This window comes from Hippoglossus stenolepis, chromosome 2, assembly GCF_022539355.2.
Source record: "Hippoglossus stenolepis isolate QCI-W04-F060 chromosome 2, HSTE1.2, whole genome shotgun sequence".
In the NCBI taxonomy this organism is placed as follows: Eukaryota; Metazoa; Chordata; class Actinopteri; order Pleuronectiformes; family Pleuronectidae; genus Hippoglossus; species Hippoglossus stenolepis.
Genome location: NC_061484.1, coordinates 9,116,486 through 9,137,339, shown reverse-complemented (window position 1 = coordinate 9,137,339; position 20,854 = coordinate 9,116,486). Strand labels below are relative to the sequence as shown.

Sequence of the window (20,854 nt, the reverse complement as noted above, 5' to 3'; positions counted from 1 at the left end):
CGTGCTCTCGCTCACTAGGCAAATTTCAGGCCTGTCTTTGTTCGCAGAGGAAAACAGGAACAGATAATTTGTGAAACAAATAAGCAGGTCATTGATAACGCTGGTTTGATATGACAACAAAAAATCTACTTATTAATCAAAATAGGACAAAAGGATAAAATTCAAACATAACCGACACACAGGCAAAAGCCCTTAATCAATATATTTTATGGTTCTTCAATCATTCGCAGGTCAAGATACAGTACTGGAGACCTTTTGGTTTTGACAGGTTTGCACATTCCATTGTATTAACCTCCTTCCGTCAACAACTGGGACAGACTGTTGTAGTGGATGAACATATTCATTAAAGGTCCAAGGTCCCACATCATTGAACAGCCTCTCACTGTTTTCATGTTCAGGCTTTTACAGTCAGTTTGACGGAACAAATACCATTTGCGTCAGTTTCTGGAAATTATAAGGTGGACGTATATTTCAACTAGAATGGTGATCATTAGAGCGCATACCTCCGCCAAGGCCAAACAGTCCCCTTGAATTCAGTAGAACTCATAGATATCAGTTCTCTTAATATGTCTGATCAGGTGTTATTGTTATGTTATTCCCTGGGAAATTGTCAAAAATGTTAAAGATAGCGTGCGGATTTCGTGGTAATCCATCCAGTAGTTTTTGTGTAATTCTGCTGACAACAAACATTCAAACAAACAAACTAGAAGGGCACTCAGTAGAGCGCATACCTCCACCAAGGCCAAACTGTCCCTGGATGAAATTTAAGTTCACAACATCCAGATTTATATTTGGACCTGCACCTAATTTTGCACACTCGTACAAAGCAGTCCCCAGAACATGTCTGATCTTTTTCATCAAGATCCATGAATCTGTGAGAAATGAAGGAAAATGTTGAAAACGCCCAAATTCACAATGTTAAAGAAAGTGAAAGAAATCCTGATCAGGATCCACACAGAGATGTAATGGGTAACTATGCATGACAAAACTGACAATGGACATCACTGGTTGAAATGTTTTTTTAAATGAATGAACAGATCTCTTTGAAGCGAGGAGTGCAATGTAAAGATCAAATAACAGCGGATGACATTTCCCAATTTCTCAAAAGGATTTATTGTTTTTATTATATGGACACAGCAAGTCTTCGCACCATTTACTGGACTCACTGTGCTGCTGCTTGTATTGATTGTCTAGTGTACTATTTCAAAACTCACTTCCTCTTTTAAGTATTATTACTACAAGGTAAAGGCTTGACTCAGCGTGAGGTGCTTCACTGGAAGAAGAATGTGCTAAAAATGTTTTCATACCACTTGTTGGTAAGTGTGTTCTCAGTGTTACTGAAAGTGAGCGACAAAGCATTTCAAACACCCCCTTGAGGGTTAGATGCTATTCACAAAAGAATTAAACATCATTGCTACGTAAATACAACTTTGAGTGACAACATCCTGAGAAAGGGTTTGCACAGCTCTCAGATTAATCATCTTAATAACTTCATTTATATAGGAACCTTCACAAACAGGGATTGGTAAAAGGAGTTTGACATCATTCCTACACTAATACAACTTTTAGTCACATCTTACTGAGAAAGTCTTTCTACAGCTCTTAGTATAATATTTTAAACAACTATATTTACAAAGCGCCTTTAAAAACAGGGATCACAAAGTGCTTAGAGTGACACTGATAACAGCAACTAATCAATAAAAGCATTAGAAGACAGCATCATGAAAAAGCTGTACTTCCAGATAAAATTAACAATAAAAATAATTTAAATGAAACAAATAGGACTGTTGGCATTGGTGAAGGTATGAATTCGACTGAGTGACATTCTAGTTGTTTTAGCGATGTCGCCTGATGATGACTGAAGGGGCCTTAACATGGTGCTTGAAGTAATCAACTATTCCAGATGTTTCCCTGAGTTATTGCATTTGTTCTGTCCAGGATCCTTCCCCTAAACTTTCTGAGAATCTAATTCCATTTTGATATACATGTGTCTTCAACTTTCTTTGTGGGGTTTGAATGTTCTCCTTGTGTCTATGTCGGTTTTCTCTTTGGCTTCAACCTCGATGCAACCCTCAAAGGATAAACAGCTGAGATGATGTAAGGATGGATGGTAAATGTACGATTGTGCAGCTTCACTATGACTCAAACATTGTTGCACGTAAAGACAAAATATACAGTTTTTATTCACTAACAATCCTTGAAAAAGTACAGTTGTCATTGTAAATCTAGGAATTGATAAATTGGGATTCTGTAAATTCAGATTTGGTCTCTGGCAGCTCTCTGAGGGAGTTCTCCGTTCGTAAAAAATACAGATTTCCGACCCATAAAACTCTTTGAAACATATGATAAGACGTCTGGTCCCATGTTTCTGAGCACAGGTAACTTAGTGTTGTAATCTTGAAGATGCACAATCTTCTCCAGAGTCAGGGTTTGCAGGTACAAAGTGCAAGGAAGTGCAACAAGTTCTTATGACGGGAAAAAGGGGGACATCTCTGGCCACTGGATAACTGACTGCCAGTAAATGGAGGTAGTTTGTCACTTTTTACGCCATAAAAGTCTGATAATCATATATCAGAAAGTTCCCAAATCAGTATTGGCGCAATACTGCAACTGTCCACTATCAAACATGTTCACCCCTGACTGTGATTGGACAGTTTCCGTGTCAGTCATCCAGGAGGCATCCTGGCTCCACTCGCAGCACCGCCGCCTCCACACTGTCCGTGTACCTGAGGCCCTCCAGATCAGCCGCTAAGAGAACCTCCAGAACAGAGGGCTGAGGGAGTGTGTGAGAAAGACACAATAACTCTACATCTAGTTTGTTGTGGTTGTTATAAAATCTGAATTCTGGCCAAAAATAATAATCTCACCTGTAATCTGGAAAAGATCAGTTGCACGTCTCGTTGTTTGAACTGTCTCAGCACGTCCCTGAGCTCGTTGACCACCGTGTAATCTATGATGCTGACGTGATGGCAGTCCAGGACCACTGAGCGCGGAGGAGACGCTGAGGGAGACAATAAGGGGAGAGAGAAGAGTGGGTAAATGACAGGAAAGAGAGGAGGTGATGTGAAGTGTCTGATACACAAAACCTCACCTTTCAGAGCGTGGGTGTGTATAATGTGGCTGAGATACTCTGTGGCTGGAAAACTTAGTCCACTGCTCAACTCCATCACAAGTGCACCGTGATCCGACACCTGCACGCAATACACACACACTGTTAGCACAAACATGGGTATACATGGACTTTATTACAGCCTATAGAGGCTGTGGTTAATGGAGAAATCGGTTGGGGAGGGGAGAGTAACTCTGACACTTCTGCGACTGGTGACTGGTGATTCAAATGTCCCTGAGTCTCTAATCATCTTTTACACAGATAATCATATTTCTCTGAAATATCTTCATGTGACCGTAAGGTAAAGGAGAGGATTACGCATGATAAAACATGATATCAAAATAATATAAAATGTAATTTTATACAGCAATATCAGTCATTATTGTGGAAAACTGAGAACCTTTTTCCAGCATATCCAATGAGTTAAATTCCTGAAAAACTAAAGCTCATGAATTGAAGCTAAAGTTCTGTAAATGCGATATTGCATTTAATCAGTCCTGATTGGTAATTTGGAAAATAACTCACATTACCATAGATATTCAAAAAATAAATACCAACCTCTGAATAAAACGTAATATAAAAATCTTCTAAGCATTTACTGTCCTCTCATGACAAATATCATTACACTTCCAAACCTTCCATTAACCAACACAGTGGATGCAGTGACTTTTTTTTCCACAGCGTTGAAGAATGAAGTTTAAACCTCATTAACTCAGGTTTTGTTACATGATGAAGTCTGAGAAGTAGATGATGTGAGACTGTGTGGTGTGTTATAAATAATCACAGCAGGAAAATGATTGATTTTACTGTGTAGAAGTTTGTTTGGAGCTCTTGTTGGTTAAAGGCCCAGTTCAGACCTGTTCCTGCCTTAAGTCCAGTTCAGACCTGGTATTGATCAGATCTCACTTCACTGCTTTAAATGCAAATAATCACGCATGTCATTTGTGCAAACAAAGACCAAATGATGTTGTTTTTACCCAGTCTGAGTTTACAGTGTGTCTGATGACAATGTTGGTGTGTGTGTCACCACGACCAAGTGAGCGAGAGAGAGAGAGAGAGGTAGACAGAAGACAGGAGGGGCTGAGTGAATCTTGAGCAGCTGCTGCGAAGAAAGATTTGACCAATTTAAGAAAAGCATCAGTCATTATGTGTTGGCCAGTGTTGATATTGTAGCCACATGCAAATCAATGTAAAATCACATTTCATTCTTTGAAAAATAGTAGCAGGTCAGAAACCTCAGCTGAGTACGCGGTCCTTCATGTTTGGCCCAGGAGTCGGCCAAAGGGGTCAAAGGCAGATCCAGTGCTTCAGAAGCCTACACAATCATTTTGTTAACTGTACTTATATCCAGTGATGATGTCTTATGAGAAAATTACTCTCTCTTGTGCCTTTTGAGACAATAGCACCAAAGTTGTGGAACACCCGACCTACATCAAGGTTTGCTTTGTATTGTGTGTGTTTGTCTTCTGTTTTTACTTTTTGTACGGTGTAACTGTTTTTTTACTTTTTGGGCCCTGCAAAGCACATAATAACTCTTGTATGTGAAAAGTGCTTTGTTACTTACTTTACAGAAAACAGTGAGCAAATTAGTGTGCTGCCTTTGAAAGGATTCATGTGTTTCACAGTAGAAGCGTCATGCACTCACTCACACACGTTCCTGTAAAGAATATTACTGTACCTTTATCTGGGGTCTGGCCGTGTTGTACAGCAGCAGGACTCCAGATACAGCCACACCTCCGATAATACCGTACTGCACCTGCCAGAAGCTCAACAGGAACGTCACGACAAAAGGCAGCAGGTCCAGCTCTGTGGAGGTCACACGAGCACCCAGACTTCAAATAAACAGACAGATCCACGGAGGCACAAAATTGAGGTAACACCTACTGCGTATCCTCCACATCTTAAGCACGACATGGTAATCCACCATGGGAGCAACCGCACAGATGATCACAGCAGCCAGAGAAGCTTTGGGGATGTAGTAGAAGGCCGGCATGAGGAACGCCAGAGAGAGCAACACGATCACACCTGCAAAACACCACAGAGGGAAGGTCACATTTACAAGAATTTCTCATTTTCAATCTTAATAAACACACAAACATAAATACATTCAGTAAAATAGCTTGCTTTAATGATAATGATTTATAATGGAAGGAATGGGCATTGTCTTTGTGGCAAGAAGAGGTTGGTGTTGAGAGAGAAAACCTAGTTAAGACATCAGGAACTATGTGATGTTTAATGGACCCAGAAAAGCAAAAATGTAAAAGTAAGGCAAGACAAGGTTGTGGCATCTAAAGGAACAGCACTTTAGAGAAATCCTTCTCTTCTGTGATGAGCATACTCATGAGTGTCTAAATTTGCTGTTTTGTTGGTTGAAAAAAAGCCAAACCAATATCAATCTTTTATGGCAGTGTATAATTTGAAAAAATAAAAAAGGTACTACATTAACTCTCTGTGTTCACATGCTGGGCTGTCTCTGTTTAATGTTTCTCTACTAAAGCCAGGGCCTGATGTTTTCTTTAATCTCCTTCATGACAACAATTTATGGAGGAGACAGAGAAGGGAGAAGGAGTCCATAAGTAACTCAGTAGTCATTAGTGGAGTAGTACATGACGGCTTAGTACTCACAGGTCAGACCACAGCCTGTGAAGTTCTGTGATTGTATCTTTTGTACAGTTTGAATGTTACTATGTTGATCATTTCTGCCCATGGACAGACAGGTGGACAGATAGATAGACCAATGTGATATCACAGACAACCACAAGAGGGTGGAAGAGAGTTTAAGTGAGTGTTGACTCACCGGTGATGATCCCTCCAGCAGGAGTATACACACCAGTCTGGGAGTTCACTGCTGTCCTGGAGGTGAAGAGAACAAAATGACACTGTATATACGTGATAGCGCTCTCTCTCTCTTTCTTTCTCTCACACGCACACACACACACACATAAACACACACAAACTCACACACACGTTCTCATACACACACACCTCCCAAAGCTGCCGGTGACAGGGTACGCTGACACAAAGGAGCCCATGATGTTGGTCACACCAATTGCCAGCAGCTCCTGGTTGGCATCAATCCTGTAGTCGTTCTGACTGGCTGAGGACAAACAGGAAGCTCAAATCAGCCGACAGTTTGATCAAACACTCGTTCTTCAGCTGCCTGAATTCTAGTGCGAGTACAAGGTGTAGAAATGTGCTGTAATAATAATTCATTTCATTTTGATTAATTTTGTCATGTTGAAAGAGCGGAAAAATATGCAGCATGCTACAATGCTAAATGCTAACCCGCTGACATTCAGCAATTCTCCTGAATCATTATTGGATACATTTCATGTTCATCTTCCAAAACTGAAAAAAAGGTTTTGAAAGCTTGAAATCTAATAAAAGGTATTTAAATCGTCAGAGTAAAGTCTAACATAATGTTTCACAAAAGAAATTCAAATCTCTTCAAACAGTATTTTGTATTTTAAGTATTTGTTCTTTTAAACTGCAGCATTCTCAGTTTGTTTTCCAGGTTTGAAACCCTGTCAATGCTGCTCTGAAGTGTGGTGCATGTATGTTGGTTCTGAAACTTTAGTTTTGAAAGGCTGCACGTTGAGTACCAGGTAATTCAGAGTGGGAAACACTGAAAAAGAGTGCTGCAGCTCTGAAGAAGGAAAACTCGTATCCTCGTATAAATATTTTCAACCAATCAAAACATTATGCAACGATTCAAAACTTAGTTTCAATCATGCAAAACAAAAAACAAAAAAGCAGATTTCAACCTTTCAACCACAGATTTTCAACCTGTGTTTCCCGTAAATCATTGGATCCACACTGAAAACACGACTTGTAATACCACTTACCAAAAGCTTTGGCAATAGCGATGCTCTCCAACAAACCCATGAGGGGAATCACAGCAAGCCCTCCTCCAAAATCCTGCACCAAAATAAATATAGAGAAAAAAATGGCTGCTCAGCTGTATTTCTTGAAAACTTGAAAGAATATGGGAACTGAAAGTTGAAAAAATAACTTCACAAAAAAAATCCACTGACTCAATCCTGGTACTGTCACATGCTGTTTACCTCTACGATCTCTCCAAAGGAGACGACGGTGCCGTTGGCTGTAGTGTCTGAGGTGGGTGGGGGCCTGAATGGCGGAAGCCCCTGGGATGTTTTCCCAGTGATCGTGAACACGTGATAACCGTATGCATCCCACGAAAACGCTATGAAGGATGCAGCCACGACCACCAGAGCGTTACGCACTGAGCGAGACCGATAAGAAGGAGGACAAACAGAAGGCAAAGTGGACTGATTAATATGTTATCCTCTGTAAAAGTGATACATCACACAAACACACTCATGCAGGCCCTCACTTGTAGCAACAGCCCACACTAGTTTCCTGGAGAGTCTGGCATAGCGGGGCGCGTCGTCAGAGCCCAAACCCGTCTTCATAAACATCAACATGACCAGCAGTGTGAGACACAGCAGACCCAGGACCACGTCTCCGATCCTGGCCTCTGGGATCTTGGAGAAGGTGTAGTAAACCTCCAGGTAGAACTGGTGGGGAACGCCCTGCAGCCCCAGAATATTCTAACAGAAACAACAGCAACATAATTTTAATGACAAGTGTGTGTGTGTGTGTGTGTGTGTGTGTGTGTGTGTGTGTGTGTGTGTGTGTGTGTGTGTGTGTGTGTGTGTGTGTGTGTGTGTCTAACACTCACCTTGACTTGGCCAAAGCCAATGGTTACTGCAGCAGCACAAGTGAAGCCTTTTATTACAGGGAAAGAGATGAAGTCTAAGAGAAAACCTGCAGACGACAATAAGTCATGTTATTGTATTTCAGGTTCCTGTTTAAGAACTGGTTTGGGACAACAGATGAAAATTAGCATGTAATGCTAACTCTGGCTCATTTAAATAGATTTCTCTGTTGATCAATGAGCACTCTCCCTATCAAATGAAATTATAAATAAATACATAAGGCAATTAAGTATTTACAGAGTCATGATCTCGGACAAATCATGCAGGAATGTTTCGGATCCACAGATTTCACAGAAATACTGTGGTTACAGCTGATGGGCTCAGCACAGGAAGTCATAGATGTGGTGGTAGGAAGTGGCTTTCACACAAACTAATATCCTGTTTTACTGCAGTTCACTCCCTAAACCACTGACAGTTTGTACTTTACATTTCTATCACAACTCTTCTTCAAAGAGGATTCAAGTCAGTTTTTTCAATCTGGGCCATATGTTTAGAAATGTGGGTGTGTAAATGAATTGTACTTACACAAATGTTTGGAATGGGTCCAGGGGATAATCTCTGCTGGCAGCTTCAACACAGTAGCTACATCTTATGGGGCAACTGTGACAGTCCATGAAATACGCACTAAAAGTTATTTTTTTCACCAATAAAATTCTCAAATTCTGGCCTTAGCTGTCTCCTCCAGTTTATTTTGGGCACATATGGGAATGTCTCCAGCACAGCTCTGTTGATCAGAGGGGGGAAATCCTATGACGTGGTCACACAGCATTTTATAGTGTCAGAAACACTGTCTGTCGACACATCAAGACCACCAATATTTGGCAACAACAGGTCCCACTATTTACACCATAGGCCTTCTTCCTCTGTGGGCATGGGGTCACAGTACCCACAGGAACACCACCAGTTTCCAAAGTTCTGCAGCCGTGCAGCAGCTCATTGTCCCTCCTCTGCTGGTTGCCTCTCTCTTTCTCGTCTTCGTCCATATACGCTGACTCAAACAAGTGTGGATGACCATCAGCGTCATTGACATTGTCTAAATCAGAAAAAGCCACAATAGTTCCTCTCATAGCAAAATCCAAACTCCTCTCTCCAACTCTCTTGCTCTCACTCATGTTTCCACCTCCATCTTCCTGCAACAACTTAAGTCTTGTGAGGCTTGAGAGTGAGAATTCCTGTTAAGTGAGACATGTATAATGTTGCCACACTCTTATCAAAGACCCTGAATAATAATTTGAGCCTTTTATTGGGGAAGAAAAACACCTTTACTGCATATTTCCTGGACTGTTACAGTTGCCCCATTAAATTGCATCGTAGCCACTGCTGCCATGTCCTGGCTGCCAGCAGAAACGATCTACTGTTCCATTCATTTACACACACACAGTTATAAACACAGGGATCAGGTTGAAAAATACTGGAATTCATCTAAAAACTGCTGCATTGGGTTTAAATATTGTTCACACTAAATTCAACTCAAAACAAAGTGACACATTAAGAAGAAATCTTAAAATCTTATTTTTCAGTTTGATAAAACTTCATCCAATAGCCTCTCGCGTTTTGACCAACAAAAATGGAATTACAAGGTTTCCACGTGACCTCAGGAGCCCCCCCCGCCCCCCCGCTCACCTAATCTCAGTAATGCCATCCCAGCCTGGATGACTCCACAGAGGAGGCTGAGGAGCACGGCTCGGTGTGGCTGCCCCCCCACCAAAGAGAAACACAGGAGGGACATGATGGCTGTGGGACCCAGTGTCACATCCTTAGAGGTCCCCAGGAGGGTGTAGATGAACCCCCCCATGAAGGCAGAGTAGAGTCCGTACTGTGGAGAGAAATTTTTCAGGTTAAAGGATGAACAGAGGTGCAACTAACATTTAATTAATTCATGTTTGAAGAAAAGTTTGAGCTTCACCATGCAAAATTTTTTTCAGATCCATCTGCTGTAGGCAACGTACAATGTGTAACTTCTGGCACTAGGAGTCTCTCAATCAAAACAACAACAAAAGACCTAGTTCGATGACATTGTGACGCAGCGTGGGATTATGGGAGTTATTGTCTTCACCACCATTGCTAATGAAAATCTCACTGATATGACTCAATCCCAAATCATGTTCACAGATGAAATAATGTTTTAAAATTGAATTTACGTTACGCAGCAAACTGCAATGAATAATCCTGATCCATTACGAGCCGGCTGTCTAACAGTGGCTGTCTAACTGGCGAACAGTGTGTTTATCCTCCGTCATTCATCGTTTATCCCAGAACTAATGCAAAGGCAAAGCCACAGGTAAAGTGCATACTAGGCAAAAAAAGGTAACCCAAATCACCTTGAATAAAATCTTTGATTTCTCTGGGCTTGAACATTGTTTAAAAAATATGTTGAATCATATAAATACACGAGTAAAGAAAATATATAGCAGAGCTCTAGTTGTTTTTAGACATTTTAATGAAGAATTGTTTCATATTATGTCTTTAAACTTCTGTTGAAGATGTTTATGTACAAGCAGGTTTTATGACATCACAATTAGTTTGGAAATCAGTCATTGTATAATTTATAATTTCCAAGCAGCTGAAATATCCGGAGAGACTTGAATCTGAATGAAAATCGAATCCAAAAGATGAACTTTCACACAAAAGACGAGCTGGGACTCACCTGCACAGGAAGACCGGCTACTTCAGCGTAAGCCAGCGCCTGCGGTACAGTCGTCAGCCCGACAGTGATCCCTGCAAGCAGGTCCATCTGAAGCCACTTCAGCCTGTACCTGGGCAGCCAGGAGAGGATGGGCAACCAGGCCTTCAGGGTGTTGTAGGAGCAGCAGCCACCGGCTGACACTCGTCCCACCAGACGTTCGTCCATTGTGCTGGAGAGGTGAGAGGTGAGAGGGGGGAACCTAAAGAGGAGGAGGATGACAGAAGGGATGATAAAACAGCTGTGAGAGAACAAAGGAATAAAGTTTGACCTATTCTAATGTGTGCCTGGTTACAGAATAAAATCACTTACAGAAATAAATGAAGTTTCCTCCTCTACGTTAAATGCCACTCACTGGCGTTATGGAAGTGCTGCCCAGTTTCTCTGGTTTAGGTTTTGCCTGCTGTGAATCTTCTTTCCCGACAAGAGCTCGGTGCACACGCATGAGTCAGTCTGTCTGTGTGTTTTTCTGGATGAATACACAGCAAATCAAAGGGACTGGCTGCCATATCCTCAGATTCATGCTGTGATCTATGTGAAGTGGAAGAAAACAATCAAAAGGTCAGCTACCAGCATGAAGCCAGGTCATATGGACAATAATCACATGCTGTCTACAGGTTTATCTAGTATGTTGTCGAGATAACTCAAACCATGCACAGATAAATGTTTTTCTCTGACCTTTGACCTGATTGGCCTTTGAGGCTTTTATAATCATGTGATGATCATATGACAGGTCACCTACAAGCCATAAAACTCACTGACCACATATATTCCTCTGAGTTATAAATCCTCCACTGACAGTGTGATATGTACTTATCTCCCACAAGATTCGTAGTCTATGATATTCTTCTAAAATGAATGAACAATAAGATGTTGCAGTGACAAAGTAGCAGAACAAGAATAATTTCAGTAAAACAGTAAGATGTGTGACTGGAATAACACACAAAATAATATCAACAGAATACAAAACGCAATGCTACAGAAAATCAATAGAATAGAACAGAAAGAGACACATTGGAATGGATTAGAAAAGGTATAAGATAATGGAATGCAACAAAATAATAACAACACAAGAGAATACAAATGGATTGAAAACAACACAATTGAATAAATTATAATAAAATAATAATAGAAGAGAATAGAGTAGAAATGACACAATAGAATAAATTAATAGAATAGGATACAATACAATAGACTAAAACCAACACATTACAATACAACAGAGTAGAACAAAATAGAAACAACACGATAGAACTATAGAATATAATAATAGAATAAACTGGAATAGAATATAATTGAAACAACACCATAGATATCAATAAATGGAGCAGAATAGAAACAACATAATAGGAAACTTAAAAAGAATAGAATAGAATAAATTACGAAAAATAGAACAACTGAATAAAACAAAACAAGTAAGAACAACACGGTAAAATGTGATAGAATAAAAAAAGAAGAGAGTAGAAAACCTACACTACTGGAATGGAGCAGAAGAATAGAAACAACACAGAATAGAAAGAATCGAAGACAGTCTCACCGTGTGTGTGTCCTCCAGTTTAACAGTGTGACTACACAACTCTGCACTGATTCATTCAACTCTTCCTCCTCCTCTTCTTCTTTTTATTTCTCTTCTTCCACTAAACCACTGAGGCAGCGCGAGACTCCAGTTCCTGTTGTCACTCGTCACGTGACCCGTGTCATGTGACCGCAGGCTGCGCGAGGACACAGGAAGAAGTGAGGGCAGTGTTTGTAGTTGTTGGTTTTACAACTGGTTCTGTTGCAGTGTCAGTCCACACCAGCTCCACACCCACATCACTGAGCTGTGCTTTGTGTTGATACGACGGGTTTCAATGCAAGCAAAGGTTCACAGCAAGGGCAGAAGAGCCCGTCCTGAAACTTAAAGAGTGGCCGAGGTGATCATCATCATCATCATCATCATTATCAACATTCATCTTCATCATGCTGCTGCAGTTGCTTTGTCTCGTTTTGATCTCACGGTGCATCACCGAGGCAAAGACCAGAAACGTGCTTCTGATTATTGGTGAGTGAACTTCTACATTTCTGTCCACGTACAAAGTCAGATCTTCAGTCATCCCTCACTCATCAAGATTATAAAGTTTGTGTTCAACTGTTCTATATATAAGTACTATACTGAGTGGTGTTTCTTTGTCCAGCTCATTGATATTGGAGAGAAACATCAGAAACACCTCTCTGATTAATGCAAAGTGACGCCTCCAAAATGACCCCAGAGTTGAATCACCTCAAACTCAACATTATAACCTTCCTGAGGGAGGGTTTACTGCAGAGCTGCTGTACTTGACTGCATTAGATTTAGCTAGGTGTACCTAATAAACTGAGCATCCCAGACAAAGTATTCTAACATGCAAGCAATGGTACTTGACAATATTTTGATTTGTTTATGTGTGTGTATGAGAGAGAGAGAGAGAGAGAGAGAGAGAGAGAGATATATTATCAGATACATTTGACTTCTACAGCAATAATGTACTGCCTCAACCAAAGTAGTTTGTATATTTTTTGTGCAGGGCTGATTACCAGCATAAATCAGTCCATACAGTACTGAGTACATAACAACACATGACATACACACATGCTCATTGTAAGTGAGTGAATGAATATCAATCCTCCATTAAGGCTAATGCTGCATCTTGCCATGTTAAAGAAATTGAAAATTGACAAAATATGGAGGGGCGGATCATGTTCCACACCAGGGCCCAATACAAGCACTTATCTGACAAATGTGTATCATCTGACAGTAGCAGCACCCCCAATCTTGTCATCTGATACAAATACCAGTTGCCTTGTATTAACTTCAGGTAGATGTACACACACATCATGAAGAGTACCTGTGTTTTCCCTCCTCCAGCCGACGATGCAGGTTTTGAGACGGAGGTGTACAACAACTCTGTGGTCCGCACCCCCCACCTGCGCTCTCTAGCCCAGCGCAGCCTGGTGTTCAGCAACGCCTTCACATCTGTCAGCAGCTGCTCCCCCAGCCGCTCCACCATCCTCACTGGCCTGCCCCAGGTAACACACACACACACACACACACACACACACACACACAACACACACACACACACAACACACACACACACACACACACACACACACACACACACACAATCAGACAGCGCTGTGTGCGTTGTAATTAAATGGAAAAGGCCGGACCATGAACTTACAAACATAATAACAGAGAGACTAGCATATGTAAATTTTAATAAACAAAATGTCAAGCACACTCAATAGAGAGGGGAGACGCTCGCATATATGGAGGGGTCCCATGACTTCAGAGGACATTGCATTGACTGACATTGATTTCCTTGAGACTTACTCTAACCTTAACCATAGTTACTACTTGCCTAAACTAACCTTAACTTAAACTTATACTTCACCTCAACCTTGAAATATGTCTTCACCTTAAAATGTTATGATTTAGGGTGGGGGTTGACATGCTTTTTGTCCCCATAAGGAAGACAAATCCCTATAATGTGACTATGTAAACAGATTTAGGTCCCCACAGCATGGGGAACACACAGACACACACACACAGCATTGAGGTGTGTTTGTCTTGTTTCCAGCATCAGAATGGAATGTACGGGCTTCATCAGGGCGTCCATCACTTCAACTCGTTTGATGCCGTACAAAGTCTGCCACTGCTCCTCAGCAAGGCCAAGGTACACACAGGTCAGTAACAAAGAAACCAGTTTATCTCCAGTCTACACACACATACACACACACTCGCTTGCTTTTTAATCACATTATTCTTTCTTTTTTCACTCTCTCATCCCTGCAGGTATTATTGGGAAGAAGCACGTCGGTCCTGGATCTGTCTACCCTTTCGACTTCGCCTACACGGAGGAGAACAACTCTGTCCTCCAGGTGGGGAGGAACATCACCCGCATCAAACTCCTGGTCCGCAAGTTTTTCCATACGCACAAAGAGGAAGCCATGGAGCACAGGCGGAAGAAAGAAGAGAATAAAGGAGACGGTGATGATAAAAGAAGTGAAGAGAGACCGTTTTTCCTTTATGTCGCCTTCCACGACACCCACAGATGTGGACATTCGCAGCCACAGTACGGAGCTTTCTGTGAGAAGTTTGGTAATGGTGAGATGGGGATGGGACGAATACCTGACTGGACTCCAGAATATTACACACCAGACCAAGTAAAGGTCAGTGAAGTAAAGATTTTCTATAGTGACATGTAGAAAGAGACACAATTTTTCATTCAAAAACAAGGATTATTAACTGTTTAATATATAGATAAATATTTGTATACAAATGAATATCTATTTTATAAGAGATTTCGACATATTTTATAAAATGATCATAAAAATGTAATAGCACAGTTCTTAACATCAGATATAAAGCACCAACAGAACATTTCTGGAACACAAGTGACAGATGTGTCTTCCTTTGCCTCAGCTTCTCTCTCCGCTGGAAAAATATTGATGTTTAATATTAGCGATAATTCACCTGAGTTTTGTTTTGTCCCACGCATCGTAACACTTGTTTATCTGGTCTGCCTCATCTCTGCACTTCAGGTTCCTCCCTTTGTGCCGGACACACCTGCAGCTCGAGCTGACCTGGCTGCACAGTACACCACAGTCAGCCGGCTGGATCAGGGTCTGAAACGACAACCTACACGTACACAAGATAACCAGATGGAGACAGGTCTTGTTTTTGTATAACACCACCTGTGTAAATTTCCTCTGCAGGTATTGGATTAGTTCTTCAGGAGCTCAGGGACGCTGGTTATGAGAACGACACACTGGTAATCTACAGCTCAGACAACGGCATCCCCTTCCCTAACGGCAGAACCAACCTGTACCACTCCGGCACGGCAGAGCCCATGCTGGTGTCCTCTCCAGAGCACAGGGAGCGATGGGGAGACACCAGCCAGGCCTACGTCAGTCTCCTTGGTAAGAAATGGAGACTGAGAATACTGATTTAATACAACAGAAAATCTACCTTGGGAGGCTTCCTACCCCTGGGGGGGAACCACTGGCTTTTACACACACAAGCAAACATGGAGGTCAGTTTATTTATCTTAAGAGAGTAAAGCAGCCACAAGAGGGAGACGGACCAATGAGGCTTCAGCAGCGGATGGCAGATATAACTGGATAAAGGGAAGCAGTTAAATGTGAATATGAATATTATACATAGGATTTATTTAATATATTATTTATTTGTTGAATCTTTCTTAACTCAAAAGGAAACACTTGTTATATTAGCAAATCAAATAAAAAATCACCCAAATACATTGATATACATGATTTTATGTACAGGTGCCTCTCTGTATTCACTAGGAAATAGCATTGGCTCTTTAGTTCACTATTTCATTTTCAGTACTACTTTTTATTCTTATTTTCTCTTTTGTGGCAGACATCACTCCCACCATTCTGGACTGGTTTTCTGTTCCCTACCCGCCCTACAGCCTCCCGGGCAGCTCCTCCACCCTGGTCCATCTCACCGGTCGCTCCTTGCTGCCCGCTCTGGTCACTGAGCCTGGCCAGTGGCACACCACCTACGCCAGCCAGTCCCTCCACGAGGTCCGTGAGCGTCGCTGCTTTCAAACAGGACGTCAGCAACACACGAGGGAGTGAAACACACGGCCGTCTTAACTGCTGGACTGTCATTTGTGATTTCAGGTCACCATGTACTACCCAACCCGCTCTGTCCACCAGGGGGCGTACCACCTTCTCCACAACCTACACTACCGGATGCCCTTCCCGATTGACCAAGACCTGTATGTGTCCCCCACCTTCCAGGACCTGCTGAACCGCACCAGGCTGAGTGAGCCGACGCACTGGTTCAAGAGCCTGGAGCAGTATTACTACAGAGAGCGCTGGGAGCTGTACGACTCCAGGTCTGCTGCTCATGTTATTTCAGTGTTTGTCACAACAGAGGGAGGAAAATGTTCACTGGGACGAATCACAGATGAAAAAACCTATAGAGTTAAAGGATAAGATCAAGTTCTCAAACGCAGAGTAGTCACAGTACTTGGACGACAACCATGAGATCCACTGATGAAATAAACCTGCAACAGATAACAGTTTAGTGATGTAGTGAGTAGAAAATGCTCAAAAACTGTTGCCATGAAGGAGAGAAAAGAGAAACCTTACATAAACAAACATTAATGTTCATAAGAGGAAGCAAGTGAGATTCTCCTGCTCCAGTTTGGCGATCTCATTAAAAACCTCCCTAATGTCAAAAATGGCTTCACTACAGATCAAAAACAGCAAAACCAACAACTACTGTGATGAACTTCTGGGTGAATTTTTTTGGATGATCAATGAAGTGACAAAATATAATACTGTCTGCTCATATTTAACATAGGTTAAATTAGTGTTGTCAATTTGACATCTTGAAGGATATAGTATATGTCTTTAACTAACTGAAATCTGAGCTCCTATCACAAGGACACATACAAGCCCTCAAATATGACACTGTACTAAAATGTTATGTCTTTAATTTTATTCTAATGCTGTAAGTAAACAGAGAATAATATATTTGCTTTTAATGTGCAAAATAATAGCAAAATAACTGATGAATAGACACATCAAAGATTCATTGACCGGTCAATGTTTGGTCAGATTTGCCATTTATTGAGTTTGTACTTTAATACTAACAAAGTAAAAAGATAAAAGAGATCAGGAAATGATTGCAGTTGTTTTATTTAAATCATTAATTACCATAAAATCCACTATAATTCAACTTTTTACTCTCTGACCCCCTGTTGAGCATCTATTAGCAGCTTATAAATGTTTAATAAAAGGTTTATAACACTATAATGGAGCTGTACACAGCTATAAGGACAATTGAATTGTACAGTATTAGCTATTATAACTTATGAAGACATTTTATGGACACATTAATATTATTATAATTGAATTATTCATTATTATATTTTTTATAATTACAACCGTTTTACCTTATTTTCATTGATTATCTGTTTTTAAATCATCCTCCACTTACGGGGTCTCTACAAGAGAAGTTAAAGTTTATGACAAATACTTTAATACACAATGATAACTTCATTATATGAAGAGTTTAATAAACCATTTCTCTAATGTCGATATGATGCTTATAAAACCTGCTTATAAAACCCCCAAACAGACGGGTAAAATTAAAAAGTGACTTACGAGTTCTTTCTAAAATCTCGGCTGTGGCCCTGTATGTTTCAATATGAGCGATTGTTTCACCGTTACAGGACAGACCCACTGGAGATGAGGAACCTGGTATCAGACCCGTCCTACAGCGTTGTGCTCGAGAGCCTGAGGCAGAGTCTGCAGAAGTGGCAGTGGGAGACCGGGGACCCCTGGGTCTGTGGACCAGACTATGTCCTGGAGGACAAACTGGAGCCGCAGTGCAGACCACTCTACAATGGACTCTGATGGACTCTAATGGTACTTTTACTCATCCATGGCTGATTTGTGTATATATATTTTTATACGTTTAAAGTTCAATAATAAACATTAAAGTTGTCCCAACATTATTTGTCTTTATATTACAAAATAATTTTATAATTCTGATCAGTGCTCTTCTTATGTGTCTATACATTTAAGGTATCTTTTCTCATCATCCAGACGCCATGATAACCTTGTTTCATAGAAAGCCAATGTGGTTACAAAGTATGTTATTGTTATTATTTAATTGAACAAACGTAGATGCATCCCTCCTCTGTCTTAATCGCCGTCGCTGTAAGTCTTGTACTGATCTGCCAGCCTCACGGGGTTCATGACGCATGACCTGTGAGCTCCATGAATCAATACGTAAAAAAAGCTTTTTATTGATAAAGGCCTGCTTTTACTCAGAGCTCCACTTTGAAGTCGGACTGATTCCCACGTAGAAAGCTGTTAAAAGTTAACACAATTTGGATCAGTCGATTATTCACTATTGATCTGCCCATTTTTTCCCCTCTCCTAATCTGTCCAACCTCACTGATGTTGGGGTCTTTTGAAGTCCCACACGCTGATTCTGCTTCATACACTCTTTTTGTTTGATGCACAGTTGCATATCATTGGTTTTTATACATCCAGGGAGATTTTGAACCTAAAAATCTGCCTATAACATAATAAAGAAGGAAATGTTGTACATCAGTAATTTATAATTTAACTATTCTGGACATGTTTAGTTTTACGACTACAGGTACAGCTGCTTGTGTTTTTTCAGTGCTCAGTGAAAATGTTCATTGCGATGATTCACAGATATAACTTCACGTTAGAGGTTAAGATCAAGCTCCTAAATGTAGAGCAGTCACAGAACTTGGCCGACAACATAAGATCCACTGAAATGAGATAAACCTGTTGCATGTGTTTTTACCCTGAGTTGAGATTTTGAAGCTAAGAATAAGCCTATAACATGATGGACAGTTTTTTTGTCATCCATTTAAAAAAACATTTGGACATGTTTAAGTTTTGACAACCTACATCAGTGTCTATCCTGCTCCACTGCTGATTTCAGTTTCACTTTTACAAGCGTCAGAGAAGGATTGACATCCCCATACATCTCCAACCCCCTCATACTCTATATCACACGCACACACACACGCACACACCACCCCTCGCATGTCACCACCGAGCCAGCGGATCGATTGTGATTGGTCCTTTCCTCCTCCTGAATACAGACGGCTCATCATCCACCCACCTCAACTTTGATTTGATGAACGTCGTCGGTCACGATAACGTCTCAGCCTATATAAGCACCACAAAGTTTCCCAAACAGCCAACAAAACATAAAGTCTGCCGCTGACCAAGAGCAGAAAGAAGAACAGCGCCGTCTCTCACTTTGCGTAAAGGAAAGGAAAGAGGTGCCAAGACGGTTCCAGACATGGAGAGGTCCGTCAGGTTTGCCGTGGTGTGCGTCGGAGTGTCCCTGCTCATCTCCTGCCCTCCAGTCGAAGCCTGGTATAAACAGTCGACCGGGCCCAGTTACTACTCGGTGGGTCGCGCCTCCGGTTTGCTGTCCGGTATCAGGAGGTCGCCATACGTCCGGAGGGCCGAGTCCGAGGAGACGCAGATGGAGAGCGGGGAGACGACGGGTAACAACGTGATCCCCGAGACCAACAGGCAGATCTCCATCCTCAAAAACATGGTGAGTACAGTCATAATGATGCGCTCTTTATTCCTCGTTGTTTTACACTGAGGATGGGATGAAGAGGTGGTGCGTAAAATGCGCTTTCCACTCAGCACCACAGGAGCTACTTATATGGCGATGCTTAAACATTTGAACTTGGTAATATTTGAAGTAGACAAGCATTAAACATCGATAAGCTTTTACTTTTGTTTCTTACAGTTGAGATCTAAACTGTAAATAGCGGTTTAATACCCGTGCGTAAAGGCGCACACCAGTGAGCGCCGCAACTCAAAGCGCAGCCGGGAAAACACCAGGAGACAAAAATACAGAGCTTTTATATAAGAGAACATTCCGCGTCATGTTGTTATTACCTGCAGTTAAATAATCCTAATAATTTGGCTATATTCTAAATGAAGTGATTAGTTCAGAGACTTCTCCCTGCAGTTGATTCCATGATGGTGGAAGAAAAGAAGGATAAAAACCAGGACGATTCTTTTTTTGGGGTGAATTTTATTTCTTAAACTTACTTTTTCTCATCCCTTCCTCTCACACCCTTCAGGCCATCTGCGTAAAGGACGTCTCTCCAAACCTGAAGAGCTGCGAGCTGCTGCGGGACGGGACCGGCACCTTCCAGTGCAAGGCGGACGTCTTCCTCACCCTGGACTCCCTGGACTGTCTGTCCGCGTGAGTCCCCGCGGGTAGACCCGGCGGAGGCAGGGAGACATGTCATCCCCAACCTTCCCGGGGGCGCCTATCTGGAAACCGAAAAAAAATGCAGGACGAGGGGAAAAAAGAAGGCATGAGGGATGGATGAGTGTGTTGGGGTTGATGGCGCTGAGGAAAACCTGATCTTTATCAATGATGGACCGCTGCAGACTCTGAATGTTCTCTCATTTAAAAACACAAACATTGTTCTTTTTTTTGCTTTGGTTACATGAGTATAGAAAAAGATGTTAATTGAAACCACTTTGTTTCCACACGACTTCCTCTCTTTACTGCCCAACCCCTGACATGTACCCCCCCTTGCCAAAATGTATTAAATGTCCAGACAGTTGGCTGCAGAGCAGATTTCTTGGAAAGTACTTTTATTTATTTTATCTATTAAAATGGACACTGGTAACTTGTGTGGCCTAAAGTTGTCTTTAAATATTTAATTGAAAAAGTAAAATAAGTGATATGTGCAGTGCTGCCTCACCTTACAGAGTTGATTACAAACCATAATCTGG

General features: G+C 41.4%; 3 protein-coding genes across 5 annotated transcripts; 2 read left to right on the top strand and 1 right to left on the bottom strand.

Annotated features, from left to right (window-relative positions):
* Positions 1 to 2,163: 2,163 nt before the first annotated feature.
* slc26a11 (solute carrier family 26 member 11) lies at positions 2,164 to 12,224 on the bottom strand. 2 transcript variants are annotated; one of them, XM_035175774.1, is made up of 15 exons: positions 12,069 to 12,224; positions 10,844 to 11,062; positions 10,496 to 10,733; positions 9,472 to 9,664; positions 7,812 to 7,897; positions 7,464 to 7,680; positions 7,174 to 7,352; positions 6,955 to 7,027; positions 6,095 to 6,206; positions 5,907 to 5,962; positions 4,994 to 5,134; positions 4,788 to 4,915; positions 3,092 to 3,191; positions 2,868 to 3,001; positions 2,164 to 2,773 (listed from the first exon to the last, which is right to left on the bottom strand). In XM_035175774.1, exons 3-15 carry the CDS (start codon positions 10,697 to 10,699, stop codon positions 2,663 to 2,665), a joined length of 1,734 nt encoding a protein of 577 aa, XP_035031665.1. In that variant the 5' UTR covers positions 10,700 to 10,733; positions 10,844 to 11,062; positions 12,069 to 12,224; the 3' UTR covers positions 2,164 to 2,662. The 2 variants fall into 2 exon arrangements, with proteins under 2 accessions (XP_035031665.1, XP_035031673.1); XM_035175782.1 differs by having other exon boundaries at positions 10,887 to 11,062.
* Positions 12,225 to 12,247: 23 nt separating this feature from the next.
* Positions 12,248 to 19,315, top strand: sgsh (N-sulfoglucosamine sulfohydrolase (sulfamidase)). 2 transcript variants are annotated; one of them, XM_035175806.1, is made up of 10 exons: positions 12,248 to 12,572; positions 13,416 to 13,576; positions 14,131 to 14,236; positions 14,346 to 14,722; positions 15,095 to 15,176; positions 15,269 to 15,472; positions 15,936 to 16,102; positions 16,202 to 16,419; positions 17,764 to 17,959; positions 19,180 to 19,315. In XM_035175806.1, the coding sequence occupies exons 1-9, from the start codon at positions 12,491 to 12,493 to the stop codon at positions 17,945 to 17,947; spliced, it is 1,581 nt and encodes a 526-aa protein (XP_035031697.1). In that variant the 5' UTR covers positions 12,248 to 12,490; the 3' UTR covers positions 17,948 to 17,959; positions 19,180 to 19,315. The 2 variants fall into 2 exon arrangements, with proteins under 2 accessions (XP_035031697.1, XP_035031687.1); XM_035175796.2 differs by lacking the exon at positions 19,180 to 19,315 and having other exon boundaries at positions 12,249 to 12,572; positions 17,764 to 18,045.
* A 43-nt stretch (positions 19,316 to 19,358) lies between these two features.
* On the top strand, positions 19,359 to 20,752 carry npb (neuropeptide B). The gene is made up of 2 exons (XM_035175841.2): positions 19,359 to 19,646; positions 20,188 to 20,752. The coding sequence occupies exons 1-2, from the start codon at positions 19,383 to 19,385 to the stop codon at positions 20,314 to 20,316; spliced, it is 393 nt and encodes a 130-aa protein (XP_035031732.1). The 5' UTR covers positions 19,359 to 19,382; the 3' UTR covers positions 20,317 to 20,752.
* Positions 20,753 to 20,854: the final 102 nt, after the last annotated feature.